General features: G+C 37.2%; 1 protein-coding gene and 1 long non-coding RNA gene across 6 annotated transcripts in view; both read left to right on the forward strand.

Moving 5' to 3' along the window:
• Window positions 1-2,324: 2,324 nt before the first annotated feature.
• Pitslre (cyclin dependent kinase 11B pitslre) overlaps window positions 2,325-23,941 on the forward strand; it is a 46,646-nt gene continuing 25,029 nt past the window's right edge. For 2 of the 4 annotated variants that reach the window (XR_010947593.1, XM_067757406.1), the window contains exon 1: window positions 2,325-2,871. Coding sequence is in view for 1 of the 4 variants with exons in the window: in XM_067757406.1 (XP_067613507.1) it covers window positions 2,813-2,871 (59 nt within the window). In the remaining 3 variants the exon portion in view is untranslated. The other 2 variants (XM_067757407.1, XM_067757408.1) reach the window with 2 other exon arrangements.
• The window catches only part of LOC137233889 (uncharacterized), a 35,246-nt gene continuing 16,520 nt past the window's right edge, over window positions 5,216-23,941 (forward strand). Inside the window, exons 1-3 of one of the 2 annotated variants that reach the window (XR_010947595.1) lie at window positions 5,216-5,452; window positions 5,545-5,789; window positions 11,785-12,491. This is a non-coding gene — a long non-coding RNA (uncharacterized lncRNA). Of the gene's footprint in view, window positions 5,453-5,544; window positions 5,790-11,784; window positions 12,492-23,941 lie in introns of those variants that run through there. The other variant, XR_010947594.1, reaches the window with a different exon arrangement.

Below are 23,941 nucleotides of genomic sequence, written 5' to 3' on the forward strand. Positions count from 1 at the left end.
AAATGAGTTTTCAATAAGTGTACATTTTTCAGTTTTTCATAGTTAAGGAATTGACCACCAGATTCTTCTGTTACACAAATATAGTGAACTTGGGTACAGAAATTCCAATTAAAAAGTTTTTCACAATAATTTGAAAAACTCTACGTTTTCTCTGCTTTTTACACTTAAAGGAGTAACCCTCCATAATAAATTAAACTTTTAATGAAAATCAATAACTCTGAACTGAACAATTTTCGCCATGATATAAAATTAATATGCTGTGGAACAGGAGCAACACTTTTGTGACTACATAAACCCTGTTTCAATCTTTTACGTCTCTGCACAGAACCCTAATTGACCGTTTTCAACCGAAACAGCAATGGCAACCCAGAGTTTCCCGTTATGCTCACTTAAGCGAGTGCCTGTCAGAAAGAAGTCAACACACTTGTACTCAGGCATGCTTAACCAACGAACCGATATCATTTCGTTACGATAATTAACGTTAATAAACGAAACAAAGTCATTTCGTTTCGTTTATTAACGTTAAGAACGTCAAATTAACGAAGTGATTTTGCTTCGTTTTCTGCCATATCAAAACGAAATCAAATCGTTTATGTTGATTATTAATTTCAAACTATGCTGGCAAAGCTGATTGATGGCGGAGTCATTAAAGGTGAAGGCATTAGCCAAGCTGATTGCAACTTTTCTCATGAATTTTGACAGTACGAACATTTCTCAGAGTATTTTGACATTACCACCAACGAATTACACAAACAAATTACATGGAGTTCGTGTGTATGTCCGCTCGCTGTTAGCACCTTACTGGCTTCACCATGGCTATAGCATTGCCAGCACAATTCAAACTTTAAGTATCACGTTTTTGTTAACGTTTTTACCGTTAACGAAAGCTTTTCGTTTCGGTTAAAAACGAGATACAATTTATCTTGATAATTCCTTTATCGATAATATTTCGAAGTGTTTCAACGGAAACGGTGGAAATTATTTGATAAACGATTAGCTTAACGTTAAGGTGCATCCCTGCTTGTACTTGTACAAAAGAGGATAGATATATAAGAGACGTCAGTTTGGAAAAAGTAGCGAAATGCTCGCTGCAAAGCGACGAGATGTCAAACGTAATGTTTGGTCGGGGTCAAGGCGAATTCATTGCAGGTGGTGTTATCCCATCAGCTGATTGCTTCTTCTTGATAATTTTCCATACAAAGCCTTGTACAACAAAATGTCAGTTAATCGAAATCTATGAAAAATTTCTTTTGACTTGACATTCATCTGCACGGCGAATTGATCGAATTCGCTTTGCCACCACCTGGTATAGATTCGCCTTGGTCGGGGTATCGCTGATTCCTTTTCTACCAAATTCTGACATTTCGCACCTAATTTTTATGGGAATTCTTTGAAGAATTTGAGTGTTTTTAATTTGCAGATATTTACTTATTTGTTGAGTAAACGTTTATAATATGTATGCAACATGTTAAATGTCTGACAAATATAGGATCTATACTTTATGTTTGAAATTTGGGATGTGGGCTATGTATTTACTATCAAACTAAAATAATGCTTTGCAATAATATACATACATATGTAGGTACGTAAATAAATATTTGATCATAGGGAGGCAAGCTTGGTTGCACAAATAAAACACGTACTGCTTTGACCTGCCAAATTCAATACCACCCACCCCCAAATTAACCTATAAGCTGTTGATAATTGCATATACATTTATGAAAATATAAACAGACATAATGCTACATATTTAATACTTCGACAAAGTAGTAAATATACGTACATATGTCAAACATGTGGCAATTTGACAAAGCGACAAATCTCGTGTTAAGATAATGGTGATGATATAACATTTAACTAAAAAGTTATCATTATTTCATTATAGTGACTTCTTATATTTTGCAGGAGCCATTTGGCGATAGGATTATGAATAAATAATATTGTGGGATATGTAACGCGTGTCTATTAACAAGCCAAAATATCACTTTTATGTTAACTGAAGATATGTATTTTTGTCAAATTGCCACGGATATATTGGCAAGACACAAAATAGCCGACAGAATATAGTTGATACGAGCTCAAATTCTGTCTTCGCTTGTTAAAAGTGTTGCCGCTGACTCCTCCTAGGATCGAGTCAAAATAAAGGGAATTTATTATTAATTATGAAATAAAGGCAACTTCATTATTTTGCTAAGATAATCCTATATATCTTATCAAAATTATTTCAAATAATTTGTCTTCAATCTTCTTTCCCTTTTCACCTAAGAAAATTATGGAAAATTCGAATAAAATACTGCTTAAGGCTTAATTAATCAGATTTTTTAATACGAAGTGTCAGTGCACATTGGTGCCAAAAAACGGTAAACAAAGCATCGAAGCGCAGAGCAGTTGCAAATCTGTTTCACCTTTAACAAATGTCACACTGTCGATTTGGCAGCACTGCCCGTACGCCATTTTCTTGTATTCCTTTTTGACGCGACGTTTTCAAACGTATTGACTGGAGAGATTCACGAAATGGTGAAGTATAATTTTGTACGTGGTTTGAAAAATCATTAATAAAATTTCACCAAAAGTATCGCAAACAATCTAACCAACAGTAAAGTGTGAAAATTTCATAAATTTATGGAAGCATAAGGGGATATAAGTAGTATAAATTGCGTAAAAAATTTGGAGTACCACTAAAGAATTGCTACATAATTTGTCTGTCGTGTGAAGGACGAGTAAAACCCGAAACAAAGCAACCATCTGTACACTTGAGGGAAAAAAATTAAAATATTTTAAAGCACATTTCAACGTAATCATATTTCACAATATGTCCGGCAGTGAAGACGGACAATTGCAGAGTCCTGGATTTGACAATTATGGATTAAGGTGTGTATATTGTGTTAAGAAAAACCATGGAAAATTGTGTGCCCTATTCATGTAGATTTGTAAATGTTTTCTTTGGGGGAACGGGGAGTAGCTTGGAAATCACGTTGTGTGTATAACTCGTGTATTTAGTCACGCACATGGACACATGTTTTGTGATATGCTTAGTAAATATGGGCAATTGAAACAAATTTCCATGGATTGACTTATTTTTCACATAATTTTTAAAAAATTGTTGAATTGTGGTTTTTTAGGCAATTATTGAAAGCGTAAAATCACGTATGAAAATTATGAATTTGTTATAAAAAAGAAGAGATGTGTGAGAAGCATGGCGCAGATTTATACGCAAAACTGAGCAATGTATAAACATTTAAATAATAAAATTATTGATAACGCTGGCTGGAGTAACGTACATATAAATAAAAACGAAATTACTCAGTTTTGCGATTATTCATTATTAAATATTTTGTACTATGCAAAACATTCCATTATATTCATAAATACTCCTAATACGCTCACACAGGCCGACAAAATATATAAAAAAACATTTTCTGGGATAAACTATTTATGTGGATTTAACATGGGGAACGATATTGACATACTTCATCCTTTTTAAGATTCATTTATTTATTCGCCTCTGTATTAAGGCTAGAGAACGGCAAAGTTTACGGCGCGATAGTGAGTATCGTATATACTATAAAGTAAAATGGTTATAAATCGAGCTGATATAAGCTAAAGCCATAGAGCTTGGACCAATGAAATAGTATGTTAGATAAATTAGTCAATGTAATGTAGAGGTGTGTACTACGATGATGATTGCCAAAACGCTTGTAGATCATCCATCGGATTGCACGTTGCTATCCTTTCCAGCCTTGCAAAAGCAAAGCTTGGTCCGTTTTACACGATGAAACAAGCACGACCATATTACTACATTGATTCATGAGTAAGCTAGGTTCGACAGAGCCTCGTCCGCTAAGTAAACAAGATAACTGCGCTGGCAACCCCTTGAGAGGGTGGCGCTACATAACCCCACCTTCACATTCGTTATGTGTTATATAAAACAGAATTAAGGTATTTTCGAGGGGTGTACTACAAAGTTGATTACTATGTAAGCAGTGATCAAAGTTTCGCCAAAACGCATGTCGTAGATCAACCATCATCCGTTCCAGAATCTTTTGTTATCGAAAAAACAAAAAAATTGGTCCGGTTTACAGGGCGAGGACTGTTGGAATAACAACATATCCGTCAATAGCTTCGCTATGAAGATAATATTCAGCATACATCAAAAGACTCAGTCGCGGTTAATTGCTTATGAAGGTTATAATGTCAATGCAATCAATTTACGCCAACATTTGTCTGTATATAAAAGTATATAACTTTGACAAAACTTCATCAAAATACTTATGCAGGATCAAACTAGAGACTATAATATGTTATGAAAAAGGCGTGTGCTGGTTTCAAGATTTGAAAAATGTCGGTCTGTGTTGCTCGCCCACGAACCTACCTACCCTACTACTTTCTACTCCTAACCTTAACCTCTTGAACCTATGATCTACCAACATATCCACTCCTCAGCCCATTAGGTCTATACAATATGCATTTTAAGTGTGTACTTTTTTATTTACTCAAGTTTTTTCATTGCAAATAGGCCAAAAAGTGTGTACATGTCCAAAGAACGATGCGCGCGATGGCCACCATCAATTCACATTAAACATAAAAACAAATCTATAAAAAAAATAAAACATTCAAAATAATAATTTTAATAATTCTGAAAAAAAAAAACAATTTAAAAATGTTAAAATGAATTCTAAATATCGCGTATGTTGAAAAAACAATATGGTGCATATTATTTGCAATAAGAAGCGTGAGATATTTGCACGGCAGTCAGTTACGTACATATACATATGTATACCCAACACACTTCACGTCACGTTTCTTCTTAAACAACATTGGTGCGCGCGCATGACTGTTTGCAGCGTAACAAGACGAATAAGAGGAGGCAAGTAATTAGTGCAAAGAAGAGAATTGTAAAGCTGGCGAATGCTTTCTAATAATTTAACTGAATAAAAGTAAATAATATTCATAAAGAACAAATACTAACTTGCACCTGCTAATACAATTCGAGCCTTATACCACTGCGCAGCTATGTAGAAAATGCACTGAGTGGTGTTATGATGATATCTACTATGCTAGAGATTGCACGACAGGTAAAAGGGAGCAAATACCATACAACTACTGTCTATTTAACTGCTGCCAGTAACAGCTTTGTGTCTTCGCCCACCACCCACCTAATGTATAGATAACAACAACTTTAAGCTGGACAACGGGCTTGTTGGTGTGGTAATATTAATTTTTGCCAAACAGTATATAATTTATTTACAACATTTTTCAGTAATTTCTTTTCTCTGAAAAAAAGTAGCGAAACAAAATTTTTCTATTTACATTTTTTCTCCCAAATTGAAATTAAGTCCTTGGGTTACAAACCTATTTGCTGCTGATGTCGATTTACTTTTTGTGTGCTTCGGGCAATTTACTTGATTGAATTGTTTAAATGAGCTTGGACAGATTTATACAACAACTCAAGGTGAGTTTTTGTTTGATTTATATACAAATTTGTATGTTAAACATGTGAGTTAGTATAAAGTACTCATATATGTATGTTACTTTATTTTTAAGGATATGGCTTCCTTGTGTAAGTATACCAGATCTACTTAATATTGATAACCATCGCGGTGCCAATAAATACCCTAAAACGGTCGTGTAAATATTGCATACATATAGGCGAATGCGCATATATACAAATTCATATAATATACAAAATATGTGGTTATCATTTGGAGATGAAACAAATTTGAAATTCACTTCGAATTATGTGAAATACAGTAGAATTGATGTTTAGTGCTGCGGAGATACTATCTAAGGTGCGTTGTAAATTTATTAAAAATATATATGTATGTGTACGTATATATACTTTTTTGGTTAATTTTAGTGTGTATGTTTTTGCATATTACTCACTGACAAAAAAGTAAATATTCTAGGGCCAGAATCGCTGCTTTGTCGGCGTTGGTTCTTCTCTACCACCTCTGGGATACCAAGTTATTTGTACAGCTGCTATACGTTGGTATACGCTGAACTGAACAAGCAATTTAAAAGCTCTTTTTGTTTCATCGAAAATGTTTTCTCATTATACTATGGCTCTCAGTTTATTTGGTACGAAATAATTTTGTTCAATATAAACCCCCCATATTCATAAAAAAGTTTATGAAGCTTTTTCAAAATGAATGTTGTTGTTGTAGCAGTGCTTCGCCCCATCCAATAGGCGCGACCGATCACAAATTGTCATCAACAGGGGTCGACCATAGGGAGAGGGGGTTTGAAGCGTTGGCTCCACATTGCAATTGAAGAGATGGTTGGTGTTATGTGGGGACACATTGCAAGCAGGACATACATTTTGTATGTCCGGATTGATTTTGGATAGGTAAGAGTTTAACCTGTTACAGTACCCAGATCGAAGTTGAGCTAGACTGACGCGCATTTCCCTAGGGAGAGTGCGTTCCTCTTCTGCTAGTTCTGGGTTTTTTCTTAAGAACTGGATTCGCCGGGCAACTTCTGGCATAGAGGCTTGACGCCTGTTTGAGGATATTTCGGCAGACCTGTTTGTGCTGTTTTGCTTCATAAGGCTGTGTTCTGAGGTGCCGTATTTCCGCATAATGCTTACGGAGATGATCTCTTAGACCCCTGGGAGGTGTGGCCTCTTCAGTCAGATGTCTGTTGGGATGTCCAGGTTTCTGGGTATTCAACAGAAACTGTTTGCTCAGCATTTCATTTTTCTCCATTGTTTAGGTGGTGTTCTGGGGACATAGGAAGACAGCCCGTAGCGGTTCTGAGAGCAGTGTTTTGGCAGGCATGTTTTTTCTTCCAGTGAGTAACCTTTAGGCTTGGCGACCATATCGCGGACGCGTAGCATGTTGTTGTTGTTGTTGTAGCGATAAGGTTGCTCCCCGAAGGCTTTGGGGAGTGTTATCGATGTGATGGTCCTTTGCCGGATACAAATCCGGTACGCTCCGGTACCACAGCACCATTAAGGTGCTAGCCCGACCATCTCGGGAACGATTTATGTGGCCACATTAAACCTTCAGGCCATTCCCTCCCTCCCGCCGCGGATAGGTGAGGTTGACAATTGGGTTTGGAGAAGCTATATATTGCGCTGGCAACCTAAAAGGTTGCGCTACACAGCCCTTTGAATCTGGTATTTTAGTCGCCTCTTACGACAGGCATACCTACCGCGCGTATATTCTGATCCCCTAACCCGCTGGGGTGACGCGTAGCATGCAATCGGCCAGCCAATTGCTTTATTAGTGGTAATGAGCGTTACTTTGTCTTTACCCCAAGTGCTGCCGGCAAGAGATTTAAGGATTTTATTACGGCTCTGGATTTTAGGTACAATTGCGGTTGAATGTTCGCCAAAATGTAGATATTGATCGAACGTCACACCCAATATTTTTGGGTGTAAGACAGTCGGTAGCGTAATGTCATCGTCAAATCGTTTCCGAGATATTCGGGATAATACCTTAATGGTGTTTGTTACCGGAACGTACCGGATCTGCATCCGGCAAAGGACCATCAACATCGATAACACTCGCCACGGCCTTCGGGGAGTGGCCTTATCGCTACAACAACAACAACTATTCCATACCAATTTCCGATTATCATTTTTTAGTCGTTACATTTAAGTGCAAATTTCTGAAAATTTCTCAAATGCTCAGTTATATTTTTAGTTAAAATTTTTTTTTAAAGAACGAGTGCTTGTTTTATTTTGTATAAAGATAACCATTTGAGTAAACAATTATAGGAAATCAGTAAAAATTTGTAAATCTTGTGTATAAAGTTGCATGCTTTAAAAGCTTTTTTCTATCGTCAAAATTAGAAATTCTGAGAAAAAACTTTCGGCATTGGTTGATTATACAGTATTACAAATCCAGCAAAAGTGAAAACACGTATGAAGTGATGCCACTTTTCTTGTAGATCTGGAAGATCTAAGAATAAGCGCATGCAAGATTTTTCCCGGCACCCATCGTTAGTTACAGGTATGAAAACGCCTTTTCGTACCTTTGAATCCTTACGAACCTATTGGTTATAAACCGATTTTCGGCTTTTCTTCGTATCTTGAAAGAAGAGATTTAGACCTTTCCAATGATATATATTTCGACTAGGAAAACATTACGCAACCTCTTCGGGTTTTGTCAATAAATCTGTGTCATTTTAAAAAATGAAGTTTTGTCTATCCAAAACTGGTTTTAAGTTGGTTGATAACTACTTAAATTAAAGCCATTTTCGTCTGCAAAAGGTGGTTCTTAAATTGGACGACAAAGGGACAAGTATGCATTACTGAGTCGTTGCGATAAATTCAATTTTTTTTTATTAATTTGGGTTTTATAAAAATATTAATATTTCTGTCAATTTCATATATGAGAAAATAAATACTCGTTACACTCATTATTATTTTGCAGTTTCGATGAAATTCAGGGTTGGTATAGTCTTATAAAATGTACATGCAGATATCACCAAAGTTGACAAAACTTAATAAAAGGTAAAAAATTAGTTTGTGGAGGAAATTCTGACAGGTGCGCTATGTTTTCCTAGTTGATATATCTGTGGTAACAAGTCAAAACAGCCTATTTCTAAAATCACGCCACTGATAAAGTTGTATAAAACGCTTCACCGTAAATTATCTGAATGGTCGGCAAGGGTCGGTTAAATTTAGGAACGAAACCTCAAAGCCTAGGAGAATTGAACAGGAGGTACCATTGGGTGGTGTCCCATCCCCGCTTGTGTTTAAGGAGAGTTAACAATAATTTCCCGTGCCCACGACCGCCCGATAATGGCAACGGGACCTGGCCCTCCAATAGATAAATTAGTGTCTATAATAAACAGCTATATCCCCAGTCTTTCTATTTAGGAAAAGATAAGAAACCCAGTTTGGTCGCCTGGTCTTAAAAACACTTACTGGAAAAGGCTACAAGCCTGTCAAAATGCTGCAATCCGAACTGCCACGGGATATCTCCTTATGACCCCTGAAAATCATCTAAATGATGAGGTCAAAGAACTAAACATTAAATAGCATAACGAAATGCTGAACAGGCAGTTTTTGCTAAATTGTCACAAGCCGGGGCACCCTAGCAAACTACTGCTTGATCTGGCCCCGCCTCCAAGAGGGTTAAAGGAATAAGCACTATGATTAGATCCGGCACCTGCCAACACAGCCGTTTGATCCAGACGAACGTAAGAAGGCCACTGCTACAACAACAATAAGGCCATAAGCCAAATCCATATAGATTGTGTAAAAGCTTTTGCTAGGACTCGCTTGGTGAACCCTTTCGAGATATGGGTCCAGAAACGTCAGAAAATGCTCGGTAAGAAATCAGCAGCGCCACGCCCATTTCCACATTTTTTTTTTATTTATTCCCTTTCCTGTTGTAAATACACTTTAGAAGTAAAATAGCGTTGATATAAAAACGACTACTACATTCGCCTAAGGTCTCTTTAAAAAGCTTTTATATAAAAGTGGGCGGGGTCCTCTACTGATTTCGTTCATTTCCAGATTTGTTCCCTATGACAAGGGCAGCTTTGTGATGATAGTTTAAACCGTTTCTGATTAATGACCAATAACAGTTTACAAAAAATTCACAAGTGAAAATACCTGGGGAATTATACCATTTTCTAGTAGATCTTGAAGATCTATGAATAGCTGCATATATCGTACCTTTGGACCCTTAGCATATAACTTTGTTGCCTATAAACCGATTTTCAGTTTTTCTCCGGATGCATATATATATATATATATATACTATGGAGCAAAAGTGAACAATTAAGAATCAGTTTTTCAGATTACGTCATGCACAACAGGTGGTGTTATAATATGATAGAAATAAACCAGGTTATTAGCATTGCCATTGTTTTTGTAGTAAAAATAAATTAATAAACAAAAACAACAACAAATGCATTTAACACAATTCGTCTTTATGTAAGGATAGGTATAGTGTTCTCTTTTGCACTCATTGAAAATTTTTTGCACTTGAATAAAGTAGGAGCGTCGTTTAATACTGTTATTCGATATTTTACAAAGATAAGTGGTTGACTTAAATAAATAAATAAATGTAAGGCGCGATAACCTCCGAAGAGATCTAAGGCCGAGCTTCTCTTCCAATTTGCGTCGTGCTCCTCTTGGTTTTCCCTACAAATTGGCCGGACGGGACCTACATGTTTTATGCCGACTCCGAACGGCATCTGCAAGGCAGATGAGTTTTCACTGAGAGCTTTTCATGGCAGAAATACACCCGGAGCGCTTGCCAAACACTGCCGAGGAGCGACCCCGCTTAGAAAAATTTTCTTCTAATTGAAAAACCTTATTTCTAAAATTTTGATGTTGTTTGCCCGGGAGTTGAACCCAGGGCATACGGTGTGATAGGCGGAGCACGCTACCATCACACCACGGTGGCTGACTTGGTATTTGCTATTCCAGTTATGATCAGATTGTCTTAGTTCGCTGTGAAAATTTATTCACAATATGAAGCCGCGTAACAACAACAGTAGATTGTCGAGGTAGAAAAGCTGATTCAACTGGTCAAGTCTACGTGGGAAGTTGCAATACACGTTAAAATCTCACAATCACAAGTGATGAAAGTGAAGAAATTTAGAAATTTGGGTACTAAGCATTGCAAAAATGCTCGACCAAAGAAGATTGGGAATAGCGAAGCGAAGCTTATGGCACGTTCCTTACTGACCGGGAAAGCAAAAATACCAAAAGAAGCAGCGCAAAGTATTAATTGTGAAGCTAGTGTGTGGACGACTGTCCGGCGTGCGCTTAAAGGAGTTGGTTGTTTTCCTGCAAAAAGGCCCAAGAAGACAAAGCTTTCAGCAAAAAACCGAAAAGCACGAATGGCGTTTGCAGCACGTCATAAAAATTGGACTCTTAATGATTGGAGACGCGTTCTGTGGTCAGATGAATGCAAAATAAATGGATTCAATTCAAATGGCATCCAATATTTTTGGTTGAAAACCGGAAAAACGACGCAAAGCCATCAGGTGATCGAGACAGTGAAGCATGGTGGAGGGTCGATTATGGTTTGGGGGTGTTTATAGGTATTTGGTGTTGGCCTGTTAAACTTAGTGGAAGGTATAATGAATAAAGAAATGTACCTTGGTATACTGTACGAAAATTTATCAGTTGCGATGGGTAAAATGGAGTTTAACGATGAGGATATTGTCTTTCAACAAGACAACGACCCAAGCACTCATCAAGAAACTTGCCAGAATTTAATTGAAAGTATGCCAAGACGTAAAGAGGCTGTTCTAAAGAGCAAAGGAGGCTTTACAAAATACTAGCTGAGGCAAACTTCCCACCAAGATGCTAGAGTGCAAAACTGAACACAGTTTTTCAATAATATTTATTTTACAGTTAAGACTGAAGTTTTTTTTGTATTTACATATATATGTTTCTTTAATGTATAAAGTAATCGATTAAGTTGATACATGTTTAGAAAAATCCAAATAAATTATGAATTTTAAACAAAATATAAGGCTACGGGGCTTAAGTGTTTACTTTTGCTCCATAGTATATATATATATATATGAGTTTAACCCTTAATGTCAGGTTAACCCCTAATGTGAGTTAAAAAGATAACTTTCCATTCTGCAAGTTGGCCTAACTCGCTGGGGACATATCATTGCCTTCAGGTGCCTTTCGTGGCCGTCTGTTTTCAGAATGAGAGGATAACGTAGCCCAATCCATATATTTCGTCTTGAAACTCCTAAGAGATGATTTATTGCAATGTACTTCGCCTACAGTATCCATATTTCGCGAGTGATTTGCCGTATGTAGGTAATAATGTTCTTTGTTTCTTGTTGTTGTTATAGCGATAAGGACACTCCCCGAAGGCCTTGGTAATTTAAAAGTTTTGCAAGCTGTAATTTGGCAGTCGTTGAAGATATCATGATGAAATTTGGCAGGAACGTTACTACTATTACTACATGTGTTCTAAATAAGAATTAGCAAAATCGGATGAAGAACACGCCCACTTTAAAAAAAAAAATTTAAAAGCCAAACGTTAACAAAAAATTTAATATCTTTACAGTATATAAGTAAATATTGTCAACATTCAACTCCAGTAATGTTATGGTGCAACAAAATACAAAAATAAAAGAAAATTTCAAAATGGGCGTGGTTCCGCCCTTTTTCATTTAATTTGTCTAGAATACTTTTAATGCCATAAGTCGAACAAAAATTTACCAATCTTTGTGGAATTTGGTAGGGGCATAGATTCTATGGCGATAACTGTTTTCAGTGAAAATGGGCGAAACGCTTGAAGCCACGCCCAGTTTTTATACACAGTCGACCATCTGTCCTTCCGCTCGGCCGTTATCACGATAACTTGAGCAAAAATCGATATATCTTTACTAAGCTTAGTTCACGTACTTATCTTAACTCAATTTATCTTGGTATAAAAAATGCCCGAAATCCGACTATGACCACGCCCACTTTTTCGATATCGAAAATTACGAAAAATGAAAAAAATGCCACAATTCTATACCAACTAGGAAAAAATGGATGAAACACGGTAATTTGATTGGTTTATTGACGCAAAATATAACTTTAGAAAAAACTTTGTAAAATGGGAGTAAAAGGCGCCCACCTATTAAGTATAAGAAAATGAAAAAGTTCTGCAGGGCGAAATCAAAAGCCCTTGGAATCTTGGCAGGAATACTGTTCGTGGTATTACATATATAAATAAACTAGCAGACCCAGCAGACGTTGCTCTGCCCTAAATTTGGTCGATCTGCATACATTTTCATAAGCTTTTTCCGTCTAACTGCCCTCGCCCCTCTACACTTTTTCCTAATCTTTGTATTCACTTCTCCCTCCGTATTTTTCGCTTCATCTATCTCCATCTTCGTCTCATTCCATCTCTTTCTCAGTCTCCTTCTCTCTTTTCTCTTCTCTCAAGTTTTTCTCATTCTTCTTCATATCTTATTGCCAGTCCCAGAGGGTGGTACGTATTTTGTTCCAGTCCCATTCCGAGTCTGAGTCCCAGTCCCAGTGCCACTCCGAGTCTCAGTCTCAGTCCCAGTCCTAGTCCTAATCCAAGTCCGTTTCGGGTCTACTTCCCGGAAAAAGCATCGTAAATACTAATACATGCAAATTTATATACCACATTTCAGGCAAAACGAATAGGACGTATGTAAATAGGTATGTGGGTATTATTAATTCATGTCATTATTTCGGCTTCGCATGCTTATTTATCAGTTTTGCCAGGTTGATGCGACTAAATCGAATACCACAATAAAAATTACTTTAAAGCTCTCAACAACAGCTTTCATTTGATATCCATAATGTAAAAACACATCCTAGTGTTACCCTGATCCACGTTTTGGCCTTTATCTCGAGACCCTAGTCACCAATAGGTATGAAAACTACACTATACTAAAGCACTCTTCAACAGCTTCAATTTGATACCCACAAAAAAAAAACACTATCTAGGCGTTCACGGGCCCACGGTTTGGCCTATATCTCGAAACCCTGGTCACCAATAGGTATGAAAACTACCCTGTACTAAAGCTCTCATCAACAGCTTCAATTTGATACCCATAATGTAAAAACACTATCTAGGCGTTCAAGGGCCCACGTTTTGGCCTATACCTCGAGACCCTAGTCACCCATGGGTATGGAAATTACCCTCTACTAAAGCACTCATCAACAGCTTTCATTTGTTATCCATATTCTATAAAGACATTCTAGGGGTGCCCGGGTCCACGTTTTGGCCTATATCTCGATACCCTAGTCACCCAGGGGTATGAAAATTACCCTTTACTAAAGCACTCATCAACAGCTTTCATTTGATATCCATATCCTATAAACACATTCTAGGGGTATCCGGGTCCACGTTTTGGCCTATATCTCGAGACCCTAGTCACCCAAAGGTATGGAAATTACCCTCTACTAAAGCACTCATCAACAGCTTTCATTTGATATCCATATCCTATAAACCCATTCTAGGGGTACCCGGGTTCACGTTTTGGCCTATATCTCGGGACCCTGTGTGTCGATCCTGAATTTTCTTTGCTATAAACCTCACGGAGCCCGATTCCTTTCCAACGAATGCAAAATCGTGGAAATCGGTTCGTGCGTTCTGGAGTTATACCGTCAGGAAGGAAAACCCGACATGTTTTTATATTATAGATTAGCTGGTCCACCTTTATGGCGATATCTCCAAAAGGCGTCCACCTATAGGACTAACGCCCACTCCCTTTTAAATAATAATTCCACACCTTTCATTTGATACCCATATCGTACAAACACATTCTAAGGTCACCCCTTGTCCACCTTTATGGCGATATCTCGAAGAGGCGTCCACCTATAGAACTAAGGCCCCCTCCCTTTTAAATAATAATTAACACCTTTCATTTGATACCCATATCGTACAAACACATTCTAGAGTCACCCCTGGTCCACCTTTATGGCGATATCTCGAAAAGGCGTCCACCTATAGAACTAAGGCCACTCCCTTTTAAATAATAATTAACACCTTTCATTTGATACCCATATCGTACAAACACATTCTAGAGTCACCCCTGGTCCACCTTTATGGCGTTATCTCGAAAAGGCGTCCACCTATAGAACTAAGGCCCACTCCTTTTTTAAATAATCATTAACATCTTTAATTTGATACCCATATCGTACAAACACATTCTAGAGTCACCCCTGGTCCACCTTTATGGCGGTATCTCGAAAAGGCGTCCACCTATAGAACTAAGGCCCACTCCCTTTTAAATAATCATTAACATCTTTAATTTGATACCCATATCGTACAAACACATTCTAGAGTCACCCCTGGTCCACCTTTATGGCGATATCTCGAAAAGGCGTCCACCTATAGAACTAAGGCCACTCCCTTTTAAATAATAATTAACACCTTTCATTTGATACCCATATCGTACAAACACATTCTAGAGTCACCCCTGGTCCACCTTTATGGCGTTATCTCGAAAAGGCGTCCACCTATAGAACTAAGGCCCACTCCTTTTTTAAATAATCATTAACATCTTTAATTTGATACCCATATCGTACAAACACATTCTAGAGTCACCCCTGGTCCACCTTTATGGCGGTATCTCGAAAAGGCGTCCACCTATAGAACTAAGGCCCACTCCCTTTTAAATAATCATTAACATCTTTAATTTGATACCCATATCGTACAAACACATTCTAGAGTCACCCCTGGTCCACCTTTATGGCGATAGCTCGAAAAGGCGTCCACCTATAGAACTAAGGCCCACTCCCTTTTAAATAATCATTAACACCTTTCATTTGATACCCATATGGTACAAACAAATTCTAGAGTCACCCCTGGTCCACCTTTATGGCGATATCCCGAAATGGCGTCCACCTATAGAACTATGGCCCACTCACTTTTAAAATACTCTTTAATACCTTCCATTTGATACACATGTCATACGAACACATTCCATGGTTACCCTAGGTTCATTTTCCTACATGGTGATTTTCCCTTATTTTGTCTCCAAAGCTCTCAGCTGAGTATGTAATGTTTGGTTACACCCGAACTTAGGCACGTTTACTTGTTTGATAGTGTCATTGATTTGCTACGTTAAGTTTGCATAACTAGCTGGCAACTCCTCCACTTACACTTATATCAAATTTAGTGTGACGACTCCACACATGAAGGAGTCGAATGACGGAGCAAAAGATAATGGCTCAAATCCATATTTCTTTTTAAATTGAATAACTTTCTCTTTTTAGTTCCGCAGTTATTTAGGATAGGTGCGAGTTTGCCTAAATTGAGAAAAATAAAAATTAATGGAAACTGTCGGTAAGGCAGTGCAAAAAAGAAACTTTAGAATTTTTTCAAGAATACTTTTCAGCCTAAATGTAAAGTCAAATGTTAAAAACAAAAAAGTTAAGATTTTTTATTTAATTGTTTCAATTTATAAACGCAAACAAAATGCGCCTAAATACAATAGATAAGGAGTTCTATATAAACCATGGGTCTAGGATTCGTGCAGCCGTTGGTGTCCGATTGATTCTTGAGTAGTGTAGTGATGTTTCCAAATAGCATCGCTTTATTGCTAGCGGAATAAGAATTGGATCGAAATCGGATCATACTCCTCAGCACCCCATCTCTGCCCTGAAGCAAGCTATTTGGGCCACACAGAATGTTAGTCATATCATAGGGTTCAGCTTGAGATGGTGGCATCCGCCGCTCTCCACGTGCTCCACGATGCCCGAAAAACACCCTATAAGCTGAAGACGCTACATTTTTTAGTACTTCGATTTAGGGATGCTTTCCCTCCCTTGACCACTCTCCTGTTGAAGCATGCATATACGATGGCATCGCATTTTTAACACGCTTTTATTAGCTTGGCCTGTATGTAACGGAATCTTTGAGCTTAATTTTCACCGGTTTCTAGAAGACTGATTAATTTGAAACTTTGCATACGTATCAACGACCGATGACAATACATTAATGTGATGGTGTGGTGACATAAGGTCAACGGCAATAAGGCCAATTCGCCTTATTACTACTTTGAATGGCCATAAGTTTGATTGAAACTTTGCACACGTATCAAGACTGGATGACAATGCATTAATGTGACGGTGCGGTGACATAAGGTCAACGGCCATAAGGTCAATTGGCCTTATTACCACTTTGAATGGCCGTAAGTTTGATTGAAACTTTGCACACGTATCAAGGCTCGATGAGCCTTAGACAATGCATGAGTGTGATGGTGTGGTGACATAAGGTCAACGGCCATAAGGTCAATTGGCGTTATTACCACTTTGAATGGCCATAAGTTTGATTGAAACTTTGCACACGTATCAAGGATCGATGACAATGCATTAATGTGATGGTGCGGTGACATAAGGTCAATGGTCATAAGGTCAATTGACCTTATTACCACTTTGAATGGCCATAAGTTTTATTGAAACTTTGCACACGTATCAAGGCTCGATGACAATGCATTAGTGTGATGGTGTGGTGACATAAGGTCAACGGCCGTAACATCAATTTGCCTTATTACCACTTTGAATGACCATAAGTTTGATTGAAACTTTGCACACGTATCAAGACTCGATGACAATGCAATAATGTGATCGTGGGGTGACATAAGGTTAACGGACATAAGGTCAATTGAACATATGACCACCCCAAATGACCAAAGATTTGAACCTTGCACATAATGCGAAAAACGAATTCCTTTAATAATGATAGAAGTGGATGCATGGCACATCTACGAAAGAGCATACTGGAGCCCTTTTTAACACACTTTTATTATCTTGGCCTGCATCTATCTATGTATCCATGTATGTATGTAACGGGATCTGGAGTGGAGCCGAGGGCCCCGGTAATGCAGAGCTCCGAACTCCGTTGCACCTTTTGAAGTATTTTAAGATAGGTGCAGGCCACCAGACCAAGTCACCATAAAGAAGAATCGGGCGCACAATAGCTGTGTAAATCCAGTAGGTCACCCTAGGGGAGAATCCCCAGGAGGTGCCAATTTCCCTCTTGCAGGTGAACAGCTCTGCTGCTGCCTTCTTGGATCGCTCCACTGTATGGTCACTCCATAATAGCTTCCTATCCAGAATGACTCCCAAATACTAGACTTGATCGCTAAACGCTAAGAACGTACCCCCAATTCTTGGCGGCGTAAGATTTGGTACTTTGTACCTCCTCGTGAAGAGGACAAGCTCGGTTTTATCCGGGTTGACTTCCAAACCTGTGGCGGGTTGTACTCCTGGAGCAGCTCCAGGATGTCAGCTGGGTCCGTGGGCGTCACTGGAACCCAGGCTCTAGCCCTTGGTCGTGAGGGGATATCACGCGCCCCCACTACATTGAGACGCGCGCCCAGATATACCACCCCTATCAGCGTGATGGCGACCCTATAGAGGTTTACCGACCTGGCGTCGTCACAGGCAATTAGCTTGACCGTACCCTGGAACCACCCTGCATCGGTGTAAGATGGCAGTGGACCAGGGTTGTCTTTCTTAACCTTAACGGCCATCGTAGCGAGATCGGCCTCGATCCACTTCCACTGTTGTTTCGGGATCCTGCCATTTTCGCAGCTCTCGGCTACAATGCCAATGATCTGCCGACCCTTGGCAATTTCGGCGAAAGACCGCGTCCAGCCTCCTCGCGTCTTGGCCCTTTTCGGTGCCGTGGGGTTGGATTCATCCATTACCCGCTGGCGTTTCGAGGATCACTCTCGACTTAAACTTTTAAAATTACTTGAACTAAAAAATTAAAAATAAATAATAGTTAAAAATAACTAAAAACACGCTTTTATAGCTAACCGAACTAAAAAATAGAAAATAATTTTCAATTAAAATGAGTTTATATAACAGTAGTAGAAGGTCAAACAATCGTTCATAGTTAATCACCTCAAAATAAAATTATAATAAAATTTAAGTTATTGACAGAGTAATTTAATTCAGATTAAAAAGCGTGCAGTGCATTTAACTACATTTCATATCTTTCCTCTCAGATAGTTGCCAATAGAATAATTGTAGCATTCAATATCAAGCACCCCACGCTTTTTACTGTGAATTAAATTATTCTGTTAATAACTTAAATTTTTTTTTGGGGTGATTAACTATAAACGATTGTTTGACCTTCTACTACTGTTATATAAACTCTTTTTAATTGAAAATTATTTTCTATTTTTTAGTTAGGTTAGCTATAAAAGCGTGTTTTTTTTAGTTATTTTAAACTATTATTTTTGTATAATTTGCATAAGCAAACAATATTTAGTTGGCAAATTAACTCGCACAGTTTTGACAGCTTTTTGTCTAAAATGTAGCAGTGCTGGAAAGTTCCACTGGAATATTAGTTTAGGTACCTGAAATTTAGGTGAGCTCGCACCCTGCCTCAATTATACTTTTTATATACAATCTTTCGTTTCCTTCGTTTAATAGAATTATTGCAATTTCATGATGGAGTCGAATAACGGAAGATTTGATCACTCAGTCATTCGACTCCTTCATGTGTGGTCGTGTCACACTAAATTTATTTTAAGTTTAAATGGGCAACCCCGCCATCTAGTTATGCAAACTTAACGTAACCAATTAAGGTCACTATATCTTCTTATTTGTCTTATTAGCCAACAAAAGCAACTCTAATACAAAAGCACCACATATAGGAAAAGCAATAACATTAGAACAGCCTTACTTAAAATCCCCGGTAGTTCTGCAGGTCTGCCAATATGCATGAGAATTCGTATACCCTTTGTAACAAGGGCAACTCCCGTCTAATAACTTTATATGTCCTTTTAACCCCCGTTTCTCTGTTTTTTCGAAGTTAGCCTCTAAAATATGGTTACGGAGTTTAGTAGTATGAAATTTTAATGTTCATAATCACCCTTATCGCGAAATTCACTCGGAAAAGTGTTCGCCTTCACTTTGTTGTTCGGGTAAAGTTTTTCGCCCATCATCAAGGAAGCAAACTGTTATATCGAACCAAGAGTTTGCCTTTGGGCAAAGGTACCCAAGACTTTCGAGGAATGGTATTGTGCAGACCTGTTAAGTAATGATTACTAATGGTAATGATTAGCCGTTCCATTGATTATTTTCTTTAAACGCCATTTAATGATTACTTGCCATTATTTTCGATTTTTAATGATTACTTTTCAATTGATTAAAAAATAATCAAAAAAGTTATATTTTTACGATTATTGAAAAAAATCAAAAATAAAAAAAATCAAAAGTAATTGATTATTTTATATTTTTTTTTATTATTATTATTTTTGATTAAATTTTTTTATTATTTTTAATTATTTTTGATTATTTTTCCGCTTTGTTGAAAGAAAAATTCTTGTTTGTTGCATGCTTACAAGTACATTTTAGGATGCAATAGTAAATCGTAAGCGCCTATCGAGGTGAATATATACATTAGGGTGGGTCGATTTGTATGGACGAAAGTTAACCGATATCACGACATCGATTTTTCGATAGGATTTGGGCTCAGGAAAAAAAGTTCCACTACGCATACCCAAAAAAATAATTTTCGAGCCTGCGAAATCTCATTTTTTTTACCTTTTTTTCGACTTTGATTTTTAAGGTTTTTTTCATGACCTACTAAAAAATTTTCATATACATATATACCCTGTCCGAACCAAAAATGTCCGCTAAAAACGTTGTCGATCAAAAAACTGTTATCGCCAACGTTTTTAGCAGATATTTTGGGTCGGAAAATTTTTTTTAGTTCATAGGTAATGAAAAAACCTTAAAAATCAAAGTCGAAAACAAGTAAAAAAAAAAAAATGAAATTTCGCAGGCTCGAAATTTATTTTTTTGGTTACGCGTAGTGGAACTTTTTGTTCCTGAGCCCAAATCCTATCGAAAAATCGATGGCGCGATTGCGGTTAATAAATCGACCCAAAATCGACCCAGTCTATTGCACACGGTTCCACGCCACCTATGAGGTATTGTATTTGGCGAGTTTTTTTAACGTGGTCTCCCCAGTAGGCCTTTTTCACGAGTAAACACATGTTTTCAGTACAGCGTATAGCTCGAGACTAACGGCCTTTCATTTGTTTTAGGAGGTATAAAACCCTAGCGCCGCACACAATTGAACAACAGTCAGTCGATCATACATGTCCATATGTCCCTGATGATGACTTCAGATTGAAGTCCAAATATCGACCAAAATTAAAATTTATGAATATAAAACAAACCAAAAGGAAGTTTTATTCATTAACCGCGGCCTTCCAACTCAACTAATCTAATTAATCGTCACGAATCTCAAAATTGTAAGTCCTTAAAGGAAAATAGATAGACCCACCAATAAGTTTACTGAAATGATCAGGATGAAGTGCTTAGTTGATTTAGCCAGTCCGTCTATCTGTTTGTATGCAAACTAGTCCCTCAATTTTTGAGATATCTTGATAAAATTTGGTGAGTGGGTATATTTAGGTGTCCGATTAGACATTTGTGGGAACCGGTCGGATCGGACTATTATAGCATATATCACCCATACAACCGATTTTTCAGAAAAGAGGATTCTTGTCATATGTTCCCCAATTTATCAGATTGAAGCTTCAAATTTGCCATATGCTTTCGTATATTGTACATATTGTTGGCTGAAAAAATCATAGAGATCGGTCGTATATATGGTATGCATCTCATACAACCGATTGTTCAGATAAGAAACTTTTCGTAATTTCTGCCCCATTTTTACAGCTAGAACTTTCAAATTTTACCATATGCTTTCGTATATAGCAAAAATTGTTGTCTGAATTCGAAGAGATCGGCCGTATATATAGCATATGTCCCCTACAACCGATTGTTGAGATAAGTGATTCACGGTCATAGCTATTTCATACAGACCACAAAAAACGTGAAACTTTGCATCTTTACACAAAGTATCTACCTATTTTTTATTTATCTTAAAAATCGCTTAGGTATGTACATCTGTTTACTAAATATTTGATATCTTATACAGCCGATTATTTAGATATTACGAATGGGATAAGGTTATTGTTCAGCTCCATTCATGAAAGGTATGTGCCGAAAACAATCCCGTCCTTACTTGTTAGTACCAATTTTATGCTTAACAAGTTTAAGTAATATATGCATATAAATACATGTAAAAAAATAACCGCCATTATTAAACGGTTTTATTTAGCTTGACTTGACAGGCTAGGCTGGCTGGTTGGCTGGCTGGCTGGCAGTAATTTTGTAATTGAAATTTAAGTAAATTTCCGATAAGCTACAAGCTTGAAACTTGAAATATAGTTCACAACCCGATGACAATGCAATAATAAGAAAAAAATCCGATAGGTGGCGCATGGATCGAAATATTTAAAAAAATCGTATTTGTGGTCCAATTTTTTTCATACTTGGAACACATAGTACATACATGAATAGAAAGCGACCTTTGAAAAAAAAATCCGATAGCTGGCGCATGGATCGAAATATTTCAAAAAATCGTATTTGTGGTCCGATTTTTTTTTTCATATTTGGAACACATAGTACATACATGAATAGAAAGCGACCTATGAAAAAAAATCGCCGCTAGGTGGCGCAAGGATTGAGATATTCAAAAAAATCGTAGTTTTGGTCCGATTTGGCTCATATTTGGAACACATAATACATACATGAATAGAAAGCGACCTATGAAAAAAATCGCCGCTAGGTCCGTTTTGGCTCATATTTGGTCCGATTTGGCTCATATTTGGAACACATAATACATACATGAATAGAAAGCGACCTATGAAAAAAATCGCCGCTAGGTGGCGCAAAGATTGAGATATTCACAAAACTTTGTGGTCATATTTGGCTCATATTTGGAACGCATAATACATACAAGAATAGAAAGCGGCCTATGAAAAAAATCGCCGCTAGGTGGCGCAAAGATCGAGATATCAAAAAAATCGTATTTGTGGTCCAATTGGGTCTATATTTGGAACACATAATACATACATGAATAGAAAGCGGCCTGTGAAAAAATCGCCGCTAGGTGGCGCAAGGATCGAGATAGTCACATAAATTGTATTTGTGGTTCGATTTGGTCCATATTTGGAACACATAATACATACATGAATAGAAAACGACCTATAATGTCCGATTTTGCTCATATTTGGAACAAATATTACATATAGTCCGGTAGAAGTGACATCAAAATATTTTGGAGTTGGAGGGGGGACAAGCATAAAAGTCTTTGGAAGGATTATGTATTGTAACAAATTGTCAGGAAAGAGTCCTTGTAGTAATGAGTCACTAAATGAACTAAATAGAATGAGAAATAATAGGGAATTAAATAAAGACTAAAAACTTGGAAATAAAATAATTAAAAAAAATATTAAGTTAAACGGTTTCATTGACAACAATACTTACATGAAGTAATAATAATACTAAAAGCTAGAAAATAATTAGGGGGGTCCTAGGTACTAGTCATCACACTCTAATCTAGGGCGTTGATCAGACAATTAAATAAAAGCGTTAGACGCGTCAAATTTTTATTGATAGTCATAAGTAAGACCAACTAAACCTTAATCAGGTTATGCTACGCCTCACATTTTGAGAAATTTCACGCGCCCAACGCTTTTTTTTAATTGTCTTATCAACGTCCTAGATTGATGAGGAGTGTGATGACTAGTACCTAGGACCTACCTAATTATTTTCTAGCTTTTAGTATTATTATTACTTCATGAAGTATTATTTTCAATAAAACCGTTTAACTAACATTTTTTTTTTTTAATTTTTTTTTGAAATGCGAAAATAAATAATAATCTCCTCCGAAGTTGCTACTCCGCTTGTTCAACTACGACTAACTTACTCAATTTACGAAGTAGCGAGGCACTCTATGTGAATCGATTTTTACACAATTGTACTATGAAATGACGACCCCTGCTATAGAGCGTACGTACCCTAACATAGGTAGCTCTGCAATTGCATTTTTCCGCCAGCACAGTAAAAAAGACACAAAAGATACAAATCATGCAATCGATTTTTAGGTAACTTTTCATTGAGATACAAACGGGAAACTACACATAGGTTAGAACACCGTGACAATGCAACAAAAGGAAACAAATCCGTTAGGTGGCGCACGGATCGAAATAATTAGATAAGAATTTGAAAATTTTCAAACCAGCTTTTAGGTAACTTCTCGATGTGCTAGAAACTTGAAATTTCAAACTTAATTCAGAGGACGATGACAGCCGATGACACGATACAAAAAGAATCGCTAGGGGGCGCACGTGATGAGATATTTAGAAAAATCATACGGAACGGAGGGAATTTTGGGATTGATTTTTATGTAAGTTCTCATTGAGCTACAAGCGTAAAACTTAAGAGATAGCTTAAGACACCGACAAAATGTAAGAAAAGGAGAAAACAAAAATAAAATAAAAAAAAATGTATGCACTTCCTTTATATAAATGGACAAAGATCAGCGAAAACTGTCTCCTTATATAAAGACATATTCTTGCTAAACTTTGATTTTTAAATTTTGACATAGGAATTGCAAAAATATTAATGAGAAGTAAAAATATAAAGCTGGAGCGC

Source organism: Eurosta solidaginis, chromosome 5, assembly GCF_040869045.1.
Source record: "Eurosta solidaginis isolate ZX-2024a chromosome 5, ASM4086904v1, whole genome shotgun sequence".
NCBI classification, from domain to species: domain Eukaryota; kingdom Metazoa; phylum Arthropoda; class Insecta; order Diptera; family Tephritidae; genus Eurosta; species Eurosta solidaginis.